The following is a 24,079-nucleotide window of genomic DNA, read 5'->3' on the forward strand; positions in this document are numbered from 1 at the left end:
GCAGTGTAAAATAATCTCAATAACGTTAACTGCCGGAGCTTTAGCCCACAAACAAAATTTGAGCAGGCGTCAGTTCAATAATTTCCCTCAGCGGGCCAAGGTAGCCTATTGTTATTATTATTATTAGTAGTAGTATTATTAGTATTATTATTAGGCATATTTTAATTTACAAAGGCAGCGTAAAATAATCTCAATAACGTTAACTGCCGGAGCTGTAATGTACAAACAAAATTTTAGCAGGCGTCAGTTCAATCATTTCCCTCAGCTGGCCAAGGTAGCCTATTGTTATTATTAATATTATTAGTATTATTATTAGGCATATTTTAATTTACAAAGGCAGCGTAAAATAATCTCAATAACGTTAACTGCCGGAGCTGTAACGTACAAACAAAATTTGAGCAGGCGTCAGTTCAATAATTTCCCTCAGCTGGCCAAGGTAGCCTATTATTCTTCTTCTTCTTCTTCTTCTTATTATTATTATTAGTAGTAGTAGTAGTAGTAATTTACAAAGGTAGCGTAAAATAATCTCAATATCGTTAACTGCCTTTCTGTACTTAATTTACTTACATTCAGGTGGTTGATGAGTTAACCGATAACCACCTGCTGCGTTACACCGATCACTTGAGGGCAGTGAAGGCGGCAAGGTTCAGTCAAGCTTTGCACATGCAGACGAAGTACCGCAGCCGTCTCAATTTGGTTACCTCAGGCGCACTCCGGCTCAAGCTGACATCCTTGTGTCCTGATGTTAAAAAGTTGTCTGCCAGTCACCAAGCTCAGGGCTCACACTAATGACCTTAATTAGTTACGGTGGTGTCACGAAATAGTTGAACGTGAGACGAGGATTCAAATGCAGAGGAAATTTATTAGTGACTGGCAGACAAGGTACAAAACTCAAAAACTCAGATAACAAGCGGGAAGGAAACTCCAGGAACGAGTAACTTGGACAAAGTGTTACAGTGTTACAGTGTTACAGTGTTTTTGCTTCGGTGCTGTAAGCTCCGTCTTAGCCTCGTATTTCCTTGTTTTGAACCAGAATTTACTACAATTTCTAGTTGTTTATACTACTACTAAATACGGCTTGCCCAACATCGCTGGCTTCCGTTGCTACTAGCACAACACGGTAGTAATTCGCTAGCCTGCTAACGCGCCACCCGTGCGCTCAGCTATTTTTATTTATTTATTTGTCTCTCGCGCGCTCGCGCCTTTGAGTTCATAAAAGCTCAGGTGAGTAAGAATCACTCAACAAACACGGTGAGTAATGTCTTGTCCTGTTATTATCATGCGTCGCGTCTGAATGCGTTGTTGTTTTTGGAGCTCTATCGATTTGATTTATAATTCTTGATTTTTCTCGCTGCCTGCTGTGAGTGTGTTTGCTTCGGAGCTGTAAGCTCCGTCTTAGCCTCGTATTTCCTTGTTTTGAACCATCATTTACTACAATTTCTAGTTGTTTATATTACTAACGTTACTAAATACAGCTTACCCAACCCTGACGCATAACACGCTAGTAATTCGCTAGCCTGTTAACGCGCCACCCTTGCGCTCAGCTATTTTTATTTATTTATTTTCTCTCGCGCCTTTGAGTTCATAAAAGCTCAGGTGAATAAGAAACACTCAACAAACACGGTGAATAATGTCTTGTCCTGTCATTATCATGCGTTGCGTCTGAATGCGTTGTTGTTTTTGGAGCTCTATCGATTTGATTTATAATTCTTGATTTTTCTCTTTAAACCCGCTTACAACGAACATTTTCTACTCTTCCTCACTGAGAAGCACTACTGCTCAAACCTCATTGTTACAACGCGGACTGTTGAGCAGACGCGTCTCAAGCCTATTAGTGATCCAACGCTGCATACTCTTAAAGGTTACGTCCGTGGATCACGGCTGAACGCGTCTTCTCCACACTCACTTATAAACAAACACTTTTTTTTCGCCTATCGTGCGTCTACTCTACACCCCTACCACTAAAAAACCTCATAGTTACAACGCGGACTGTTGAGCAGACGCGTCTCAAGCCTATTAGTGATCCAACGCTGCATACTCTTAAAGGTTACGTCCGTGGATCACGGCTGAACGCGTCTTCTCCACACTCATTTACAAACAAACTTATAATATAAATTAGTATTAATATTGATAGCATCACTGGTAGCTTCGTTGCTAACTCACTGTCCATCTGTTAAAATGGCGAATATATCAGATGTAAGTAGTCTACCGCTTGGTGCAGGTGAGGACACATTTGAGCTTCACGCACTGCAGTCTGAGCTGGAAGCTGTTGAGAAACAGATCCACAACCTTTTATTGAGACAGGCCGAGCTGAGAGACCGGTGTTTGGCTCTTGAAACATCACGCGCCGACGCACACAAATCAGTGTTTAACGTTACTAACCCGCTGACTCCGACCGCGTCTACTCCGTGCGTTCCTCAGCATCGGTCGCAATCAGCCATGGTCTCGTTCACTCCGGCTCCAACACGCCACCACGAAGCCTGGGTGGTTCCGCAGCGGAAGACGCGAGTCAGGTTTAGACCAAGACTTTCTCCGACCCTCCCGGTTTTCGAGTTATCGACACAAAACCGCTTCTCCCCTCTACGCGAAACAGAACGCGATGCTGTGATCATCGGCGATTCCATCGTTCGGCACGTACACGCTACGTTAGGTACAAGTAAGGTGCAAAGTCACTGCTTCCCTGGTGCTCGTGTTTCTGAAATCGCTGCTCGCGTTCCCGAGATCCTGAACGGTGACGAGCGCGTCGGAACTGTGGTCCTGCACGCGGGAGTGAACGACATCAGGCTGCGCCAGACGGAGATTCTGAAGAAAGACTTCAGGAATCTAATCGATACGGTACACAGCACATCGCCTGAAACAACGATCATTGTGTCAGGACCGCTTCCCACGTACCGACTAGGGCATGAAAAGTTCAGCAGATTATTTGCGCTAAATGAATGGTTAATGTCATGGTGCAATGAGCAGAAACTGCTCTTTGTAAATAATTGGAATCTGTTTTGGGAGCGTCCTAGGCTTTTTCGTGCTGATGGCTTACACCCAAGCAGATTCGGAGCGGATCTTCTGTCAGATAACATCTCCAAAATGTTAAATACCCTTTGACTAGTAACCAAAAGTCCAAATCATAGTCTCTGCTGCACCAATTCAACTGATATAAATACTAGTGTAGAACATTGCATAGAAACCGTGTCTATTCCTCGTTTAGTGAGATCAAATAATAAATCTAATGCAGGATCTAGGAAAAATCTAATTGTTATTAAAACAGAAAATGTTGCTATTAGTAAACAAAAACTATTTCTAAAGCTAGGTCTTCTAAACATTAGATCACTCACACCTAAGGCAGTTATTGTAAATGAAATAGTCACAGATAATAGCTTCGATGTACTTTGCCTTACTGAAACCTGGCTTAAACCAAATGATTATTTCGGTATTAATGAGTCTACTCCTCCTGGATACTGTTATAAGCATGAACCCCGTCTGATTGGCCGTGGCGGAGGTGTTGCAACCATTTATAAAGATATTCTAAATGTTACTCAGAAAACGGGTTATAAGTTTATTTCATTTGAAGTACTTGTACTAAATGTTACGCTCTTAGATGTTAGAAAAACATCCCTATTATCTCTAGCCTTGGCTACCGTATATAGACCGCCAGGGCCTTACGCTGATTTCCTAAAAGAGTTTGCAGATTTTCTCTCAGACCTATTAGTCAATGTCGATAAAGCATTAATTGTTGGAGATTTTAACATACACGTAGATAATCCAAATGATGCGTTAGGAGCTGCGTTTACAGATTTATTAAATTCATTTGGGGTCAAGCAAAACGTCACCGGACCAACTCATCGTCTTAATCATACACTCGATTTAATTATATCACACGGAACCGATCCAACCGATATAGATATCATTCCACAAAGTGATGAAGTCACTGATCACTACATGGTAACTTGCATATTACGTACTGCTGTAATATGTCATGCGGCGTCGCGTTATCAACCAGGCAGAACAATCCTCCCATCCACCATAGATAATTTCTCAAATTGCTTATCTAATCTGTCTCAGCTGCTGCCTGAACCCAAACAAACAGATGAACTAGAAGAACTAACTAGCACTATGAGCACCATTCTCTCTAGAACATTGGATGTGGTTGCACCTATTAAATTAAAAAAGGTCAGAGAGAAAAATAAAGCACCATGGTATAACAATACTACGCATGTTTTAAAGAGAGAAACCCGTATTTTAGAGCGTAAATGGAAACAAACTAATTTAGAGGTCTTTAGAATCGCGTGGAAAGACAGTATGTCACGTTATAAAAAGGCCCTAAAAGCTGCCAGGGCTGAGCACCTCCGCAAACTAATAGAAAACAACCAAAACAATCAAAGGTTTCTATTTAACACCGTGGCTAGACTAACAAATAAACAGACGTCACCCGAACAAAATATCCCGTTACAGTTCAGTAGTAATGATTTCATGAACTTCTTCACTGAGAAAATAGAAAGCATCAGAACCACAATTATAAACGTTCAATCTTCAATCGCGCCTTACAATTCAGCTTCAATTATCACCCCGAAAGAACAATTACAGTGCTTTACAACTATAGAACAAAAAGAGTTAAATAAACTTATCACTTCATCTAAAACAACAACATGTTTATTAGATCCTATACCAACTAAACTACTGAAAGAAGTGTTATCTGTAGTGGAAGAGCCTCTCCTCAATATTATTAACTCGTCTTTATCTTTAGGTCATGTTCCAAGAACATTTAAACTGGCAGTTATAAAACCTCTCATTAAGAAACCACAATTAGATCATAATAATCTAGCAAATTATAGACCCATTTCAAATCTTCCATTTATGTCTAAAATATTAGAAAAAGTGGTGTCCGCTCAACTGGGCTCTTTCTTGCAACAAAATGATATCTATGAAAAGTTTCAGTCTGGATTCAGACCGCATCATAGCACTGAAACTGCGCTCGTTAAAATCACAAATGATTTACTTTTAGCTTCTGACCAAGGCTGTATCTCAATACTAGTTTTACTTGATCTTAGTGCTGCGTTCGATACTATAGATCACACAATACTCTTAGATCGACTACAAAATTATACTGGTGTTCAAGGACAAGCACTAAGCTGGTTCAAATCATACCTATCTGACCGCTACCATTTTGTCTATTTAAATGGAGAAAAATCGATCATAACTCCAGTAAACTATGGAGTGCCGCAGGGATCTGTATTAGGCCCTCTGTTATTTTCAATATATATGATGCCACTTGGAAATATTATAAGGAAACATGGAATTAGTTTCCATTGTTATGCTGATGACACTCAAATATATATTTCATCACGGCCGGATGAAAACGCTACATTTTCCAAATTGACAGAGTGTGTTAAAGATATAAAAGATTGGATGACGCGTAATTTTCTTTTATTAAATCCAGACAAGACAGAGGTAATACTTATCGGTTCAAAAAACCGCCCACAAAACCTCGCACAATACAACTTTAACATCATAGGATGTCCTGTTACTTTATCCTCTACAGTAAAAGACCTGGGTGTTATACTCGATTGCAACCTGTCTTTTGAAAATCATATTTCTTATGTTACAAAAACAGCCTTTTTCCACCTTAGAAACATTGCTAAGCTACGTAATATGCTATCAGTTTCTGATGCAGAAAAGTTAGTTCATGCATTCATGACCTCGAGACTGGATTACTGTAATGCTTTATTAGCTGGTTGTCCTGCATCCTCAATAAACAAGCTACAGTTAGTCCAAAATGCCGCCGCTAGAGTTCTTACGAGATCAAGAAAATATGATCATATAACACCGATTTTATCATCACTGCATTGGTTACCTATAAAGTTCCGTATTAATTACAAGGTATTGCTACTGACTTATAAAGCCCTAAACGGCTTAGCTCCAGTCTATTTAACGGATCTTCTATCGCCCTATAATCCATCGCGCTCTTTGAGATCACTAAATTCAAGGCTTTTGGTCATACCTAGGATATCCAGAACCACCAAAGGAGGGAGAGCATTTTCACATTTGGCTCCAAAACTCTGGAATAGTCTTCCTGATACTGTTCGTTGCTCAGACTCGCTCTCCCAGTTTAAAACTAGATTAAAGTCGCATCTCTTCAGCCAGGCATTCATATAATCCTACAGTTCAAACTACAATCCGGCCTCTATCCAATGCCAGAGGAGAACTGGCCCCCGACTGAGCCTGGGTTCTCCCAAGGTTTTTTTTCTCCATTAAGGCACCTGATGGAGTTTTAGGACACCATTAGGTCACTTGATGGAGTTTTTCGGTTCCTTGCCACTGTTGCCTTTGGCTTGCTCAGTTGGGGATATTTTGGGGATATCTAATTTAATTTTATCAATCAATAAATTCCTCTTGAAACAAACTTTGTTGTATTATTTTAATTTAATACTGTGAAGCTGCTTTGATGCAATCTGTATTGTGAAAAGCGCTATACAAATAAACTTGACTTGACTTGACTTGACTTGACAAACGAACCAGCACAGGACTACAAACACAGGGAGGCTAAATAGGGGAACAAACAAAGGAGGGTAACGAGAAAGACAGGTGGGACAAATTAACCAATAATCAGATAACAAGATGGGAGGGGCTAGACAATAGACAGGAGAGCACATGGCACAAGGAAATAACATGACAGCCATGTGCTCACAACAGACCAGACTAACACAAACACATGACAAACCGGGAGTGTCACAGCTCTGCCACTAAACCAAGAGCAGTGTTAATTTCGTTAATGAAAACTATGACGAAAAATGTTCGTTGACGACCTTTTTTCCCCTGACTAAGACAAGACGATGAGAGACGACACCCACGTCATTAAACGATAACTGTGACTATATCAACGTATGCAATATCGTTGACGAAAAAAGACGAGACTGAAATGTGTTTAAAGTCCCACTCCGATCATATTTTGAGCTATTTTTAAACATTCTCAGTGGTCTTTAAATGATGATTATGCCGTTTTCTGGGACTTTGCTTCAGCAGAGCGGCAGTAGCTCATTAGCAATTCGCCTCTGCGTTGTGGGCGGAGCCGTTGGCTGAAGCGAGATACATAGGCAGCAACAGCCTCTTTCTGTCTTTCTTTCTTTCTGTCAACACAGAAAACATTTCATCACTGGATAGTTTTTTTCGTTTAATTAAAGTGTTGTTTTATGTCAGCTGAATGTCCGGAACGCTTTTCAGAGAAGATAAGGCAACTTTTTTAGCACAATTCACACCCAGCGGCAATTCAGAAAAAGAAAAAAAAATCTCAGAATGAGGGGCGGGGGGCGATAAGAGGATTAGGAATAGGTCAGGGGGCGTTTGTTCAAAAAAGGTTGAGAACCACTGGTGTACGCAGTACACGTCAACAAATAACTTGTCTAGTGATTGGAATTTATTCAAACCTACATATTTGAGCCTAAATATATCCAAGTATCAGCATCATGCTTGTTGCATTAAACCATCCAGCTGTATTAATGACATGTGTTGCTAATTCTGTGTGAACCGGAAGTTTCCACCAGCATTACTTCAGTATTGTGACTTATTTCCAATGAAAAAGATTTCCATCTCTCATCTCTAGCTCACAGTCGTCACTCAGATAAACAGGAACTGGACTGCGGATATACAACAAGCAAGCAGCTGATTCATTTTGATATCTCAATTTTCACTTCTTCATTTCAGGCGGCATGTCATTCGTTGCAATATGCATGTTTACAATATGCATGCATTTCGGGTATTGACAACATGCTTGTTGCTATGGCTTATAGCAACGAGTATGTATTGGCAACATACTCGTTTAGGTCATCCAGGTAAGGGCGGCAACATACTTGTTGCTTAAAGCTACAATATGTAATTTTTTTCCCGCCGCTAGGGGTCGCTAACCTCTTACAATAACAAATGCGTAGGTTGATGACACAGTGATAAGCGGAATGATGGGACTTATCGTCATGCCGAAGGATCTAATAATGTTTATGGATGAGTGAATACATTGATGTTTTTAACATGACTATGATATGAAGCAGGTTGCTAATGAGAGACAGATATCAGCGCAACACGCAAGTTCCGCGGATATCAAGGAATAAGGACATTTCATTCTACTGAACTACCCGCAAGTGCTGAATTAATACTCACACAGGTCAGTTTATTAGACGAATGAAACTTGTGAGGTAACGCAGCGATGTTTCACTTGGTCTACACTAACACACTAAACTGCATTTGAGTGTGTTGAAAGTTATAATGTTATTCTATGTGTTAGTTTGTCTGTATGAGACTAGCAGTAAGCTAGATCAACATTAGAATAACATACTGCTGATAATATTCTAACATTTCATCATGTTGAGCTATATAACATTGATTAGTTTTATGTATATTTGCTCACCTGTCTAATAAAGTAGTGGCGTCTCTGTCAAGTCGAAGTTTGTCATGGACGTGGAGATCTCTGCATCTTGAAAACGCCACGCTGATATTGATCCTCATTTTAGTTATCCTTTTGTCCCAAAGTCTGCTTGCCATGGTCAATAATGTTTGAATGAAACAACAACAGTGTGAGCGTGCCACTAGACGTAACGCAGTTGTCCACATCTATCACCATGGTTACTATGGCAGTACGAGCGGAAACCAGGGATAATGCGGATATTACGTCATTGACAGGCGACAAGTGAAAAGGGAGTCACTTTTATCATTTAAAATTGGAATTTCTCTGAAATTAAAAATATTTGGAAACTATTCGGATATTGTAAGTACACAACTGCAGGAAATATATCACACTGTGCAAGTGATTTTTGGATATTTTATTACAAAACTCTCACATATTGTAAATTCTACAGGATTTGGCATTCTGATTCCCCTTTAATCAGAATTAATTCTCGAATCATGTTGTACTTTAAAAATCTTGAATTAATGATATCTGCAATTCATTCATGTTGGTTCTGTTCTGTTTACCCTAAGGGGGTTATTGCTGCTCTCCCTGCTCTTATCCATGCTAGGCTGCATGGATGCACAGGGAGTTCTTATGGATGGATGCCCAGAACAGAACCATCCCGCAAATCCAAACTGTATGCTAATTGTCAATTGTATTCGACGATAGTGGTCCTGACAAAAATGACCCTGAACGCTTGTTTTGACTGTAACAGGGGTCACTTCCATATCGCACAGCTTTTTTAGTAATATCTTACATGTATTCTATAACTGTGATAGAAATGATCCTCAATTTCTACGAATTTTCCCAGAATTTCTACTGTATATTTTTTAACTTCACTCCAAGCGGCAACATTCTAATCTGAAAAATGAAGCCTACCCGGAAGTGCGAAAAACTGCAATATATCGAAAATCCGCTAGGGGCAGGTCCCAAAAGGGAGCAAATGTCCATACACCCCCATGTTAAAATGTCCGTTTTCACAGCATAAATTCATGTTTTTACAGGTTGGTCCCATGGACTTTTATTGTATTTTTCGATAGGTTCCGAGTGCCTGACAACTGTGAGGGGGGTGAATTTTTTTCTAACTCGTTAGTTTAGATCGTATTTAGATATAAAATGTATGACAAATAAGGGCGCGATTGACAGCTTGATTGACAGCTGACAACGAGCATAGGCTGCACCGAGTGGAATTCCTGAAATTTTACGTCTCGGCCATGATCTGACACAACACATCATACCTGTAAGTTATCCTTTCTGAACATTTGTATTGAAATATGGCGCCGCCCATACCCCCCATAAACGGCCTCAAAACCGTTCTTCAGAAGTCTATGGGTGACGTCACAGACGCTTTGTCCATATTTTTTACAGTCTATGCTTCACTCATAAATAGATGTTTTAGATATCAGTTTCAGTTATTTTTTGAAGGGCTTATAATGGCATGAAATAGATTTAAATTTCCTGTATATTCCTGTATCTGTAGAACGGACAACAAATTATTTTTCAAAGATTGCAATTTTTTTTCACCTATTCTTTAATAGCTCATGTCCTGTGGGATCATTTTTCCAAAATGACGCATATTAATGATGTGATATACAAAAGTTCAAATGGTGTATCAGGTCATTGGCATTTGGAAGATGCATCTGAGATCAATCAGTAGGATTCTCATCTTTTTTTGCGTACACCTATTTTATTATTGCCTTCATACAAAGGCAAAAAAGAACATTTGTCATATGATGGGAGACTCAAAATACCCGCTGCTGTCTAAAGATGGAGATGTAACTATTGGAACACTTTTTGCAATCCACAGTAAAGAAACATTACCGTCATTTGACTTTACACAAAAACCTCAACGTCTGCTTTGCTCTAGGTTTGTTACATTGGGAAGATAATGCATTTGATAAAAACATATTTGTTATCTAAATTAATTTGTAGCATGTATAAATATATGTATTTAACTTTGTTTACTCATGCAAAACTTAAATGTTTTCACAGTGTGAATCTAATAGATTTTCGGATGGCTCAAACAATGATCTTTGCCATAGAGGAGATTAACACAAGTGAACATTTGCTCCCAAATGTTTCTATTGGCTACAGAATATATGATACCTGTGGTTCAAGACTGTCTTCCATGAGTGCAACTATGGCATTGATGAATGGTCCGGAGTTTGCAGTAGGGGACATATGCAATGGACAGTCTCCTATACATGCTATCATAGGTGAAACAGAGTCTTCAGCCACAGTGATTCTGTCCAGAACTACAGGACCTTTTAAAATTCCAGTGGTAAGAAGCAATAATAGTACAAGTCTGACCATAGTGATACTATACTGATTATGAACTGTTTATTTGTTTCCTGTGCTTTCTTTTCAGATAAGTCCTTCAGCCACATGTGAATGCCTTAGTGATAGGAATAATTACCCATCATTCTTCAGGACTATTGCTAGTGATTACCACCAGAGCACAGCACTTGCATACATAGTCAAGCACTTTGGCTGGTCTTGGGTGGGAGCTGTGAACAGTGATAATGACTATGGAAACAATGGAATAGCCATATTTCTGAAAACAGCCCAGGAGGAGGGGATTTGTGTGGAGTACTCTGTGAAATTCTATCGAACAGAGCCTGAAAAACTCCGAAAGGTGGTACAGATAATAAAAAAAGGCACTGCAAAAGTAATTGTGGCATTTCTTTCTCAAGTTGAGATGGGCAATCTGTTTGATCAGCTAAGTATTGAGAACATTACAGACTTCCAATTGATTGGAGTGGAGGCTTGGATAACTGCAAAAAGTTTGATGACTCCAAACAGTTTTCAAGTTCTGGGAGGGTCACTGGGGTTTGCAGTGAGAAAAATTTATATTGAAGGGTTTGCAGATTATGTTTTAAAGAAATTCTGGAACACAGCATTCCCATGCTCACAGACTGAGGGGAATTCTTCTCAATATGTATTAAATTGTAGCGGATATCAGGATCTGATCGCACTGAAAAATTACAATGAAGATGTGACTGAACAAAGATATTCAAGCAATGTATACAAAGCAGTTTATGCCGTGGCCTACTCATTACACAGTCTGCTACAGTGCACGAAACAAGGAGATTGTGAAAAAGGTCTGACAATACAACCACAGCAGGTAAAAAAAAACTGTGATGAAAGCAGAGCTGGCAGATAAAATATTTATCTCTTTGGTAACATCAGAATGTCTCTGAATTGTCTTTTTTTCAATAGGTAGTTGAGGCTCTGAAAAAGATAAATTCCACCATAAAGACAGGAGATAGTGTGTGGTTTGACAGAACTGGAGCAGTTGTAGCACAGTATGAAGTCATGAACTGGCAGCAAGACTCAGATGGATCAGTCCAATTTAAACCAGTGGGATACTATAATGCCTCACTGCCCCCTGATCAGCGCTTTGTGCTCAACACTGAAAACATAATCTGGGCTGGAGGAAAGCTGAAGGTAAATAGCTTGTGTTGTATTAATCATTAGAATATAATAATTTTATATTATACTGTATATACTCCTCAAAGCTCTGCCACTCAGAAAATTCAGGAAATAAAACCTTTTTTTATATTTTATAATAAAAAATTGTATATCAATACCATTTGCATTTATACACGGTATAACCTCTAGTTGATTTAGGACTGGTTAGAAGCTAATATAATGTCAAGAGCAAAAAAACTGTTTCAGTTTTTCCAGTGGTTTCTCAATGCAATAGCTGTCATTCCATTTTTGCGTAATTTTACACATCAAAGATACAATATTCTGTTCTCTATAATACTGATAGATTTATCGTCATCATATCACATAAACCATGTAATACCATGTATAATTTTATTTTACTTTGTAGAAGCCAAGGTCTGTGTGCAGTGTGAGCTGTCGTCCAGGCACTAGGAAGGCTGCACAGAAAGGAAGACCTGTCTGCTGTTATGACTGTATTCCATGTGCAGAAGGAGAAATCAGTAATGAGACAGGTAATCTTCAGCCCATCTCAAAGCTTCAAAGAAAATTCGTTAGCTGTTTTTTTTGTATTTTCCTTCTACTGTTAAGGATGCAGGTTCTTATCAAGAGACTTTATCAATGAAGTAATTTTCTCCTTTGTCTCTAACTATAGTAAACACAACTTCCTTTCCAGATTCAAATAACTGCAAGCAGTGTCCAGGGGAATACTGGTCTAATGCTGAAAAAGATAAATGTGTTTTAAAGGCTATAGAGTTTCTGTCATTCACTGAAGTTATGGGTGTAGTGCTAGTCTTTTTCTCACTGTTTGGAGTAGGATTAACTGTGCTGGTGGCCATCCTGTTTTACAGCAAGAAGGACACCCCCATAGTAAAAGCCAACAACTCCGAGCTGAGCTTCCTGCTGCTCTTCTCATTGACACTGTGTTTCCTCTGTTCACTTACTTTCATTGGTCGCCCCACTGAGTGGTCCTGTATGTTGCGTCACACAGCGTTTGGGATCACTTTTGTCCTCTGTATCTCCTGTGTTCTGGGAAAAACAATAGTGGTGTTAATGGCCTTTAAGGCTACACTTCCAGGAAGAAATATCATTAAATGGTTTGGGCCTGCACAACAACAACTCAGTGTTCTTGCTTTTACACTTATACAGGTTATCATCTGTGTGCTTTGGATAACAATATCTCCTCCTGTTTCCTACAAAAACATGAAATATTATCATGAAAAGATCATTCTTGAGTGCAGTCTGGGTTCCACTATAGGTTTCTCTGCTGTACTGGGTTATATTGGTCTACTGGCTGTCTTGTGCTTCTTGCTGGCCTTTCTGGCTCGCACACTACCTGATAACTTTAATGAAGCCAAATTCATCACATTCAGTATGCTCATATTCTGTGCTGTTTGGATCACATTCATTCCAGCTTATGTCAGTTCTCCTGGAAAATTTACTGTAGCTGTGGAGATATTTGCTATTTTAGCCTCAAGCTTTGGTTTACTGTTTTGCATATTTGGACCTAAATGTTATATCATCCTGTTTAAGCCTGAACAAAACACAAAGCAACATCTGATGGGAAAGAATCCACCTAAATCATTTTGAGATAAAATAAAGTGTATATTAATAGTGTCCTTTATTATTATTTAAAGAAAAAAGTTTCTGATGCATGAAATTTACAAAAGTCATTTAAAATGTCAATAATAAATACACTTATGCATTTATGTAAATTATAACAAATATCAAAATAAAAAATAAAAATATTATAATAAGGGCAATGCATTCATAAAGAATCCTAGCCTCATGTTTACATGTCAGTGTGATGTTACGTCAATTTAACCATACGCATTCTTTCATGTCATTTTGAACAGGATCCATTGCTGATTATAATATGTAATATTAATTTGTTATCTGTACTTGTCAGCTCTGCTTATTGTAACTGCCAGAAAAGTTTCTTATTGTTGCTGCAAATCAAAGTTCTTAATAATAATAATAATAATAATAATTCGTTACATTTATATAACACTTTTACTGAGACCTCAAAGTGCTTTACATAGAAGGGAGGAATCTCTTCAACCACCACCAATGTGCAGCATCCACTTAAGTCATGCTCCTGGAGGGCCACTGTTCTGCATAGTTTGACTCCAACCCAAATCCGACACTCCTGAAGTAGCTAATCAAGATCTTAAGGATAACTAGAAAATTACGGACAGGCAGGTTTGATTAGGATTTGAAATGAAATTCTACAGAACAGTGGCCTTCCAGCTTGCAAGGTAGTGCTTATTCAAGAAATCCGTTTTCGAAGTATAGTGGCTGTTGCCACACTTGCAGTTTTATTAATGTTGTGAGCTATGTGCTATGGGATTTAGAAAATCTATTATCATGGTAGTGTTAACCAGGTAGTGTCACATTCACGTTAGTTTGGACTCGTTATGTTTTGTCATCAACTGCCTTCGTCACTCATTTGTTGTCACGGACACTAATTACATTCAGCTGCACTCAGTCACCATCATTAATGTAAATATGTTCAGTCCTGTTTGAGTTCAGTGTACTCAGTGTACTTGTCGTCAATGTTAAGTGTGTGTTGCTCTCTGTTTGCTTTGTTGTTGGATCTCTTATTAATAAACCTTTATATCAGCTATGCATTCCATTAATTTCTAAAATTGGCAAGTTTCGTTGGGGCGAAGAGATATAGAGCTGAGTATCATCGGCATAACAGTGAAAACTAATCCCATGCTTCCTAATGATATCTCCCAAGGGTAGCATGTACAGAGTGAACAGCAACGGTCCTTGTACTGAGCCTTGTGGTACTCCATACTGAACTTGTGATCGATAAGACATTTCTTCATTTACTGCTACAAAATGATAACAGTCAGATAAGTATGATTTAAACCATGCTAATGCAATTCCACTAATGCCAACATAATTTTCGAGTCTATTTGAAAGAATGTTGTGATTAATGGTATCAAATGCAGAATTAAGATCAAGTAACACTAATAGAGAGATAGAACCACGATCAGATGATAAGAGCAAATCATTTTTAAATCTGATGAGAGCAGTCTCAGTACTATGGTTCCCTTTCAAAAGCTACAGTCGATGCTGCGCTGCTTAGCGCATTGGGAACGTCTTTAATCATGACCAGCTGTGAATATAGTGTGTAACGAGTCAATAGAATTGACCCGGAGGTAATATAGCCTCGGTCGGTGACGTCATCAGCGCGCACCCGGGACACGAGGCTATAAATAGATGAGCTACAGGTGCATCTTCAGGTCTTTTTTCTTGAGACCACTCTGTGCATGTGTGTGTCAAAGAAACTTCTCTTACCTCTTTATATCTGCTACAGATCTTTGTTAGGAGTTAGTTTTCAACTGGCAGTGTGCAGAAATTAATTTTTTCTCTGAAAGTCTTTAAAAAGAGTTTAAAAAGCAAACAATTTGTCAACAACAGTAAGTGTTGTGTTCCTCCATGCTCCCGGTCCCATGTCTGAACTGGATACACACGATTACTGTTTTGTTTGTTTGGGGGAGGAGCATGCGGCTTTGGCTTTGGAGAAAGGCTAGAGCGAGCATTGTAAGTTATTTTCAAACCGCACCCACATTACCATCGTGGGGCTCCCACATGGATCTGAATGATCAGCAAGAGATGGGTCCATCCCTATCGCTTGCTGCATCACCAGATCCATGCGTTCCCTCGTGTGATCCCGAAGCGCGCTCCGGTGCTTCTTCGGTTCACGCGGGGGACAATGATATATCTCTTGGGTCTGCGGACTACGAGCAACCTACCTCTGAGCATTCCTCTCGCAAAAATAAATCTGCCAAGGAATTGCTCGAGGTGGTTACTGGCGCGGTGGCCACGTTACAGATTGACTGGCCATGCGAACAAGAGACCGCTAAATGTAGTAAGCTAGAGGATAGGTTTCTGTCCTTTGGCAGGGGGGAGGAACCACAACATCAGTCTCTCCCCTTCTTCGAGAACCTCCATGACGAACTAATAAAGTCATGGAGTAAACCATATTCTTCTCGCGTCTTTATGTCTTCGACGTCGACTTTTTCAACTATCGTGGGTGCGAAGTCGCGGGGGTATGCGGAGATACCGCAAATTGAAGAGACGCTCGCAAGCTATCTCTCGCCTGGTTTGGCATCATCGTTAAAGAGACCTACACTCCCCACAAAGCCATGTAGAACAACTTTGGCGCTCGTGGGAAAAGCTTATCAAGCTGCAGGTCAGGCTGGTGCTGCGCTGCACACTATGGCAGTGTTACAGGCATACCAGGCTGACCTACTGAAGGATTTGAGTGCAGGCAGTACAATAGATGAGGAAGCGTTCACTGAGCCACAAATCTGTCTCTCCGTGCTACCAAGCAAACGGCCCGTGCAATCGGCCATTCAATGTCGGTGCTGGTTAGGACGGAGAGGCACCTGTGGCTGAACTTAACTGTAATCAAAGAAAAAAAGACTGTGTCTTTCTACTAGACTCCCCAGTTTCACCCTCTGGCCTGTTTGGCGACTCCGTCAACACAGTTGTCACCAGGTTCAGAGAGGTTACAAAAGCATGAGGAAGCTTTTGTCACACACACACACACACACACACACACACACACACACACACACACACACACGATCGATTGCATGATCGATTAATCGATTGCTCCTGTCTGCCTCATTGCTGCTGCTGCTGTTGCATTGGTTTGCGTCTGTAAGCTTCATATATCTTTCTGTTTTGAATCAATATTTACTATCATTCCTTGTTGTTTATACTGCTAAATATAGCTTACTCAACATCACACATTAACCTGGTATTGCTAGCTTCAATCTAAATCGTTATTGCTAGCACAACACTGTAGTGCAGGGTTCACCAATCTCGGTCCTGGAGGGCCGCTGTCCTGCAGAGTTTAGCTCCAACCCCAATTAAACACACCTGAATCAGCTAATCAAGGTCTCATTAGGCATACTAGAAACTTTCAAACAGGTGTGTTGGAGCTGGTTGGAGCTAAACTCTGCAGGACAGCGGCCCTCCAGGACCGAGATTGGTGAACCCTGCTGTAGTGTATTGAGTAGAATGCACTCAGAGTAAACTCAGGAATAAGCACTGCCTGGCCACTCTAGATTAACTCGGGGTTAGATTTTGGTTGGCCAGTTAATTGTCCAAAGAAAGAAGAAACACACGTGTTCACAAAGTTGTTCATTCTGATATTGCATAGTAAAAAGAAAAGAAGAATTGCCCATCGTTGTCTCGACTCTGATTTGTGTTGTTTAAACAATAGACAAACACAACAGTTGGTGACGAGGGTTTTTGGATATTATGGAAGTGCTGTCTCCTAGTTTTTTTTTCGGATGGTTTTTTTCTTCTTCTAGGAGAAGTGATAAAGAGAGAAGAAACCCAGCCTCACGGCGATGAGGGGTAGATTCAGCGCAAAATAGTAAGTGAATTAACCTGTTAAGCTGCACCAGTGCGTCGGCGCACTGAAGCGTTTTTTTATTTATTTAGTTCAAAGTTACTATCAAATTAAATGTTTTACCTTGACAAACTATACATCATTAAAAAGATATAAGACTCAAGTTTCAGTATTTGACAACTATTGTATTCTGAGAAACTTATAGTGACAGTTATGTCTTAATTTGTGTCAGGAGTTATGAAATGAAAAAATGCGTCGATCCCTTTAATATGATTTATGAGCGTCAGCTGGTCCATTCAGAAAAAAAAACTCCGTGCTGTTGTCATGACAGTGCTATACAAAACAACGTCCCTCGGGGCTTTTAGCTCAAAAATGTGCAGACTTGGAGAAATATTGATATATTCTCATATTTCTGTAGACAGGAATAATATTTATTGAATTTATACCCAAATGCGTCGATGTAATCATTATGAGCGCTTCTTACTGAGATGTGCTGTGTTTTCAATTCATACCAATAGCCTGAGGGCGCTATATGCACAAAAATACTCCATATGGAACATGAAGAAGAGCCATAATCATGTGACCTTCAAGGACGTCACTGTTAGCATGGCTCAAGGCGGAGTCAGCTGTGTCGTCACTTGGCGGCCATCTTAGGTCAGGAGACTGCGCTGCTGCTCCCTGCTGCTGTGGACGGAAGGTGAGTGACATACGCCAACTAAAATGCTCGTAACTTGCTGAATTCTTGACGGATTTACAAACGGTTTGGTTTATTACAAACCTTATTAACGTGGCTATGATTTGTGCTGATGCCGATGTTTATGTGTATAATTTTTCACAAGTATGCAGTTAAATAGCCGCATCCCTGACGTTTATGACACACCAAGCCGTTTGAAAATCGGTTGAAAATTGAGCAAAATATAGTTATTTCAGCACTACATGCACAATAGACTTTAATGTTATAACTGGACGAGCGGTCCTGTCCTAAGATGGCCGCCGTGTGACGTCGTCGGGTCCCATTGGCTCTCAGCGCCGGTAAGCTATCTAGACTGTTAGCAGCTACACACAAAGCTAACACAGAGATCGCTGTAATATGCAGATATAGACGTTTTGAAGACAATAAACATGATTGCAAATGATATTTGATATTTGAGTGTTCTTCAAGCAATGCCAGGTATTTTTATAATAATAGATTATATTTATAATGTAATGCCCCATACAGAAATGTAATATATGTCAATATATGTAAATTACATATATAATGTTAGTGCCCATGTATGTCTGCTGCATATATGAGAATATATGCAAAATTCATATATGTAAAACACATACACATATATGAAACATATATTTCAAAATATAGCAAAAATGGCCGTTTTCATGTAAGTGCCATATATTTTCCCGTATATGCACATAAATGTGAAATATATGTAAGGCGCATATATGTATACATGCATATATGACGCGTATACATGCATATATGTACTTATTTGTATAGTACATACTTTCACATATATTAGGGATACAAATCTTATATCTGAATGCCTTGAAATTAAATGCCTATAGTTGGAGATTTTGTCTATTGTGTGAATACCAAATATAGTATTTTAATACAATAATGCAGTGTTTTCTTTGTCATTTTTGACAAATACATCCACAAAGTACCATAACCATATGCCACAGCTTTAAAAATGCATCAGTATCACATGCATGTACACTGTAAAACTTTTTTACAACACTACTACAGTAAACAGCATTTACAGTACTCCACTGTAATTACCAATTATACCACATTTTACATTATTAAACTTGTCGACAGCAATAAATTGTATTTTTACAGGGAATACTGCTTTTATTATTACATAATTAAAATATTATACTTTATGGTTTCATAAGAGTAGTCACACTAGGAAAAAGAAAACAACATTTTCTGGGTTTTAAAACATTTATTTAGTTAAAATGCCATCTGTGAACATGTTGGCTGAATTACTTTTTAAACATAAAATGCAATTTTAACACTTAACAACAAACAGGTAACAGTTAGCACTTAATTAAAGGAATAGTTCACCCAAAAATTTAAATTAGCACATGATTTACTCACCCTTCAAGTCATCCTAGGTCTATATGACATTCTGCTTTCAGACGAATACAATCAGAGTTCTATTAAAAAATGTCCTGGCTCTTCCAAGCTTTATAACGACAGTGAAATGCTGTTTCTTTTTTGAAGTCCATAAAAGTGCAAACGAAATCCCATTCAAAGTCTGCAAGTTTTCACAGAAGTGAGGACACCTGTAGGCTTACAGTGGTGTTCTTGTTTTGCACAATTTGGCCAGTTTTCTTTGAAGTTACTTGTCCTTTCTTTGTTTTTGATCCACGTTCAGGATTGATGTCAAGAAAGCATCTAAAAGGCAGAAAAAAACAACAATTAAATATTATTAACTGAGTGTATATATTTTGACAAAGAGAGAAAGCACAAAAGCTGTCTAAAACTGAACAACATGAAAACAAAAAATGCAATGTTGGATGTTGTGATCAATAACTGATATTTTTTCTGCCCTGGTAAAATACATCAACTCAATGTGTCTGTTTACATGCAACACTGTCAACTAACTACATTTTTGGAAGTGGGGTTGCCAGATTTAAAGTTTTATTCTACAACTTTTGCCTACTCATCACCCAGCTCATTAACAATATCATCCCCTCATCAGGTCCATCAGAGTATCATTATTACTCACCCTCGAGACTTTTGTTCATCTTCGGGACACAAATGAAGATATTTTTGATGAAATCCGATAGTTTTGTCCTTCCATTGATAACAATATCATTGCAACTGTCAAAGCCCAGAAAAGTGGTAAAAACATTGGTAAATATATAGCTAGAGTGGTTCAACCTAAATATTATGAAGCAGGGTTTCTGCACATTTTTTAAAGTCAAATTTAAGGCTTTTTAAGACCCGAAGAAATCAAAATTAATACCATGCATTAGGGGTGTGCAATATTGACAAAATATGTCTCGATCGATATTTTCAAAGTTTTCTTGATAATAATTAGATAACATTTTACTGATTGTGTTTCTGTGCTTGGTGCCATGGCTTGTTTAGGCCTGTTGACAGCTGACTGACAAAGATATTCATATTTTTCATATTCTATGCAGTGGTCAGTTTACAGCACTGACAGAAATTAACATTTTTTATTAAGGGGTAATATTTGCCACCTTAAATTGATTTCAAGGGGCATTTTCACCTATATATGGACATTTGTAGATGTTTCAACAAGATATCTTTCACATCTACTGCAGTCAGATTCACCCGTGTTCACTCTGAAGGAATCACTCACATGGCTGGGCACTTGTATGACACATCAAGGATATTAAGAGGCTAAAAGCAGGTTTAAACATTGCCCCATTTAAGTCAACAGGGTGCAAATTTTAAAAAGAGGATAACACGGTGTAGGCAACACCGATTTTTGTCGTTGTTCTCTGTATTGACAGCACTCCAAATTTACAAAAAAAATGAGCTCAATGTTAAAATTGACCGGAGTTCTCCTTTAAGGTTGCACTAGTTACATGGATTATTTAAACAATGTTTTTACTAGCTTTCTGGGCCTTAAAAGTTGCAAAGACGTTGCTGTCTATGGGTGGTTCAGAAACCTCTCAGATTTCATCAAAAATATCTTAATTTGTGTTCTGAAGATGAACGAAGGTCTTACAGGTTTGGAACGACATGAGGGTGAGTAATTAATGACAGAATTTTCACTAATCCTTCAACTGAAAACAACTTGCACTGACATATCTTAAAATATATGACTGCCACTGTTTTATCTCAAGATGCACACCAGTAATGTTTTTTTTTTTTATGATACATTATTATAAAAGCTGCTTAAATACCCTAATTTTATTAAGGCCTAGACCTGGCTTAAGCTAAGCCCTGTATGGAAACCAGGGCCATATTGTTCATACCAGTAGTCAACATAATAAATACTGTCAAGTCAAGGTTAGTGACACAATTCAGTCTAATATATATTATATATATTATATATATATATATATATATATATATATATATATATATATATATATATATATATATATATATATATCGTCGCTGTCGGGCGGAAACCTCGTATGTCCAAATTTGGTCAATTTCATATTTTTTCACAAATCGATGCTATTGGTCAGTCCCCACGTGGTTCTGTTATTTTTACAAATTATTAACCAATCTAAAGTGTTGAAAATAGCTTGAGAGCAAATCTCGTAACTCCATTGGACACTTCAACTGTCTGAGAATCCTCGTAACTCCACCTCTTCTTCACTCCGCGGCGGGCAGGAGCCTCAAGGCATTTTGTCTCCTCAGGATTGAAACTCGCAACGATTAAGAAACCCTCGTCGAGCAACACGTAAAGCAAGCCTTAACTCTGATTTTATCTGTGTTAAACTATGATATCAGTTATTGATGTATTTTAAATGTCTACGTATTACTAGGCTTATTATTAGGCTTATTATACTTGTGCATTGAAGTTTTAAAATGTATCTAATTAAATCCTTGAATTGAATTAAATGTTTTGGATACCAGCTTTAAATGATTGTTTTTATTATTATTTTACTGACTCGAAGTTGGCACTGTGCATGTAAAATACCCCAAGTAGCAGGTTTTATTTATGGGAGAAAAAGGGTCTGGCTACTGGCGCCAGTAAGTTAAGCCTATTTTTGCATAACTCTGTCTGTTTTTTAGACAATAACGAGTGAAAATAGTTAGGTTAGATACATTTGAGTTGGCTTGTTTTGTTAAAAATCGATAGCTGTAATGCTTCGGTGCAGAAGGAAGCCCGTGAGCCACGGAGGTAAGTTTGCGTGCAGATTAGGCAAATTTCCACCTATTAGACAGCCGATCACCTCATCGTTTTTTGTTCTGCTTCACTTATAGCTCTTAAACCTTTAAAATGGAGTTTAGGAAGATGTATGTAACCACAGTTGTTAGCTTTGGTTAACTATTGAAGCCTTTTCTCTTGTCAAAAGGCTCAACGCGACCGCCGATTTTGTTTGCGTGCAGATTAATTTCCGCCTATTTTAGACAGCCTAATATTTTGGTATTGCATCACTCATAGCTCTTAAACGTTTAAAATGGAGTTTAGGAAGATGTATGTAACCACAATCATTAGATTTGAATAGCTCTTAAAGCCTTATCTCTTCTCAAAAGGCTGAACGCGACCGCAGACTTTGATGAACACTGCTGGCAGCAGCGACGTCTGTGTCCGTACCGTTCTATATCAATGACAGCGTAACCTCGTATCTCCCTGCTCCCAAGTCATAAATCTCGTATCTCCGATTAAACATGATTTTAGGGAAATGTTGTGTTAATGTTGGTATACAACAGTATATGATAGCAATATAAGGTATAATACCAACTTTAATGATACAATGTTTAATAACTAAAAAAATATGCAGTTTTTTTTATTTCCTGAAAAATAATGGTTTTGGAGATACGAGGATTCCGCCCGACAGCGACGATATATATGAATGGCAAATTTGCCAATGACTAACCTCTGAACAAACTCAAGGTGCTGCCTCTTCCTGGTACTGCAAGCTGAACTCATAGGAGGAGGCAAACAGCGCTGCCAGGCCAGTGATGAAGTTAGGCTGTGATCCTTCACACACACCTTGACCTTCCAAACTTAATATCCAGCACTGGTTGCTTAGAGATTGACCTGTAATGGAATAAAAAAAAAAAAAATAAAAAAAAAAAAAAAAAATAATTAAATAACTACTGTGGGTTCCACTGTGGTTCGATGTAGTGGTCTATTCATAGTTCTATGAATAAAATTTTTCAACTAAAAATTAAAATTGGTTAGAATGCACTGGCACTGGCATTTATTATGTTTGTTTTAAGCATAAACTCAGTTAATTTTGACTTATTCTTTCAGAAAACAAGACAATTTTTACGTGTCTATTAAATGCTTCTTCATGTAAGAATTGTAGATATCTGGACTGGAAACAAAATAAAAACACTAATTAAAAAAAACATATTTTGCAGTGGGGTGAGTAAATGATGGCTTTTCATTTTAGGTTTCATCTACCCCTTTAATGTTTACATACCAGGAAATAAGTCGTGGACTTTCTGGCAAATGCAGATTGCTGGACATCAGCGATGCAAATTCCTGAAACAATTTTTAAAAAGGACAGCACAACCTTGATCAACAGAACCAAAACATAAAACATATTACAGATTAATGAGATTTGCTGAATAATCTCTACTTATCTGCTTGAAGGATAACACCGTCTAACTTCTTTGAATTAAGGAGTACACTGTAAAAACTAAAGGAGCCTCAAATATCCTGTCGGATACTCAAGGAACTTCAAAATGTAATTTAAGTGCCTCAAAGCTCTTTCTCCTATAGTAGGGTTACTGGAGGAGCATTGACATTCTTTGAGGTTCTTGCTGGAACTTATGGGATCCTTTAAGCACTTTGTATTTAGTTCAGAGGTTCTGGAGTCACCTTTTCATTACCATGAGACCTCGAAGTGCTTTGGGGGAAAATAGAGGAACTTGAATGTGATAAAAGGGTTATTGGAAGATCTTTTAACATTTAAGTGGTTCCTGGAAGATCTCTTATGTTAAAGCCAGCATCTGGAGGAACCCAATGGTTCTGTGAGGCCAGAATGAGAATATTATTATCCTATTATTATTATTATTATTATTATTATAGGCTACTTAAGTTTGATTCAGTATACATACCCAGGTGAAAAAAGACGTACTATTAAAAATGTACTTGAGTGTGTTTTTAGTAGGCCTACAATACAAATATACTTTAATGCATTTTTAATACATTTAA

General features: G+C 38.4%; 1 protein-coding gene and 1 long non-coding RNA gene across 2 annotated transcripts; one reads left to right on the top strand and one right to left on the bottom strand.

The window, feature by feature from the left end:
* Nucleotides 1-10,158: 10,158 nt before the first annotated feature.
* Nucleotides 10,159-13,465, top strand: LOC309508355 (extracellular calcium-sensing receptor-like; the record flags this gene model as incomplete). The annotated part of the gene is made up of 6 exons (XM_082182945.1): nucleotides 10,159-10,295; nucleotides 10,421-10,709; nucleotides 10,797-11,552; nucleotides 11,648-11,875; nucleotides 12,267-12,390; nucleotides 12,552-13,465. 6 exons carry the CDS (start codon nucleotides 10,159-10,161, stop codon nucleotides 13,463-13,465), a joined length of 2,448 nt encoding a protein of 815 aa, XP_082039071.1.
* Nucleotides 13,466-19,162: 5,697 nt separating this feature from the next.
* LOC309508552 lies at nucleotides 19,163-23,374 on the bottom strand. Its single transcript, XR_014209537.1, has 3 exons — nucleotides 23,343-23,374; nucleotides 22,791-22,954; nucleotides 19,163-19,653 (listed from the first exon to the last, which is right to left on the bottom strand). It is a non-coding gene; the product is annotated as an uncharacterized lncRNA (long non-coding RNA).
* Between the last annotated feature and the right edge of the window lie 705 nt (nucleotides 23,375-24,079).

Source organism: Leuciscus leuciscus (genome assembly GCF_965113295.1).
Source record: "Leuciscus leuciscus genome assembly, chromosome: 10".
In the NCBI taxonomy this organism is placed as follows: domain Eukaryota; kingdom Metazoa; phylum Chordata; class Actinopteri; order Cypriniformes; family Leuciscidae; genus Leuciscus; species Leuciscus leuciscus.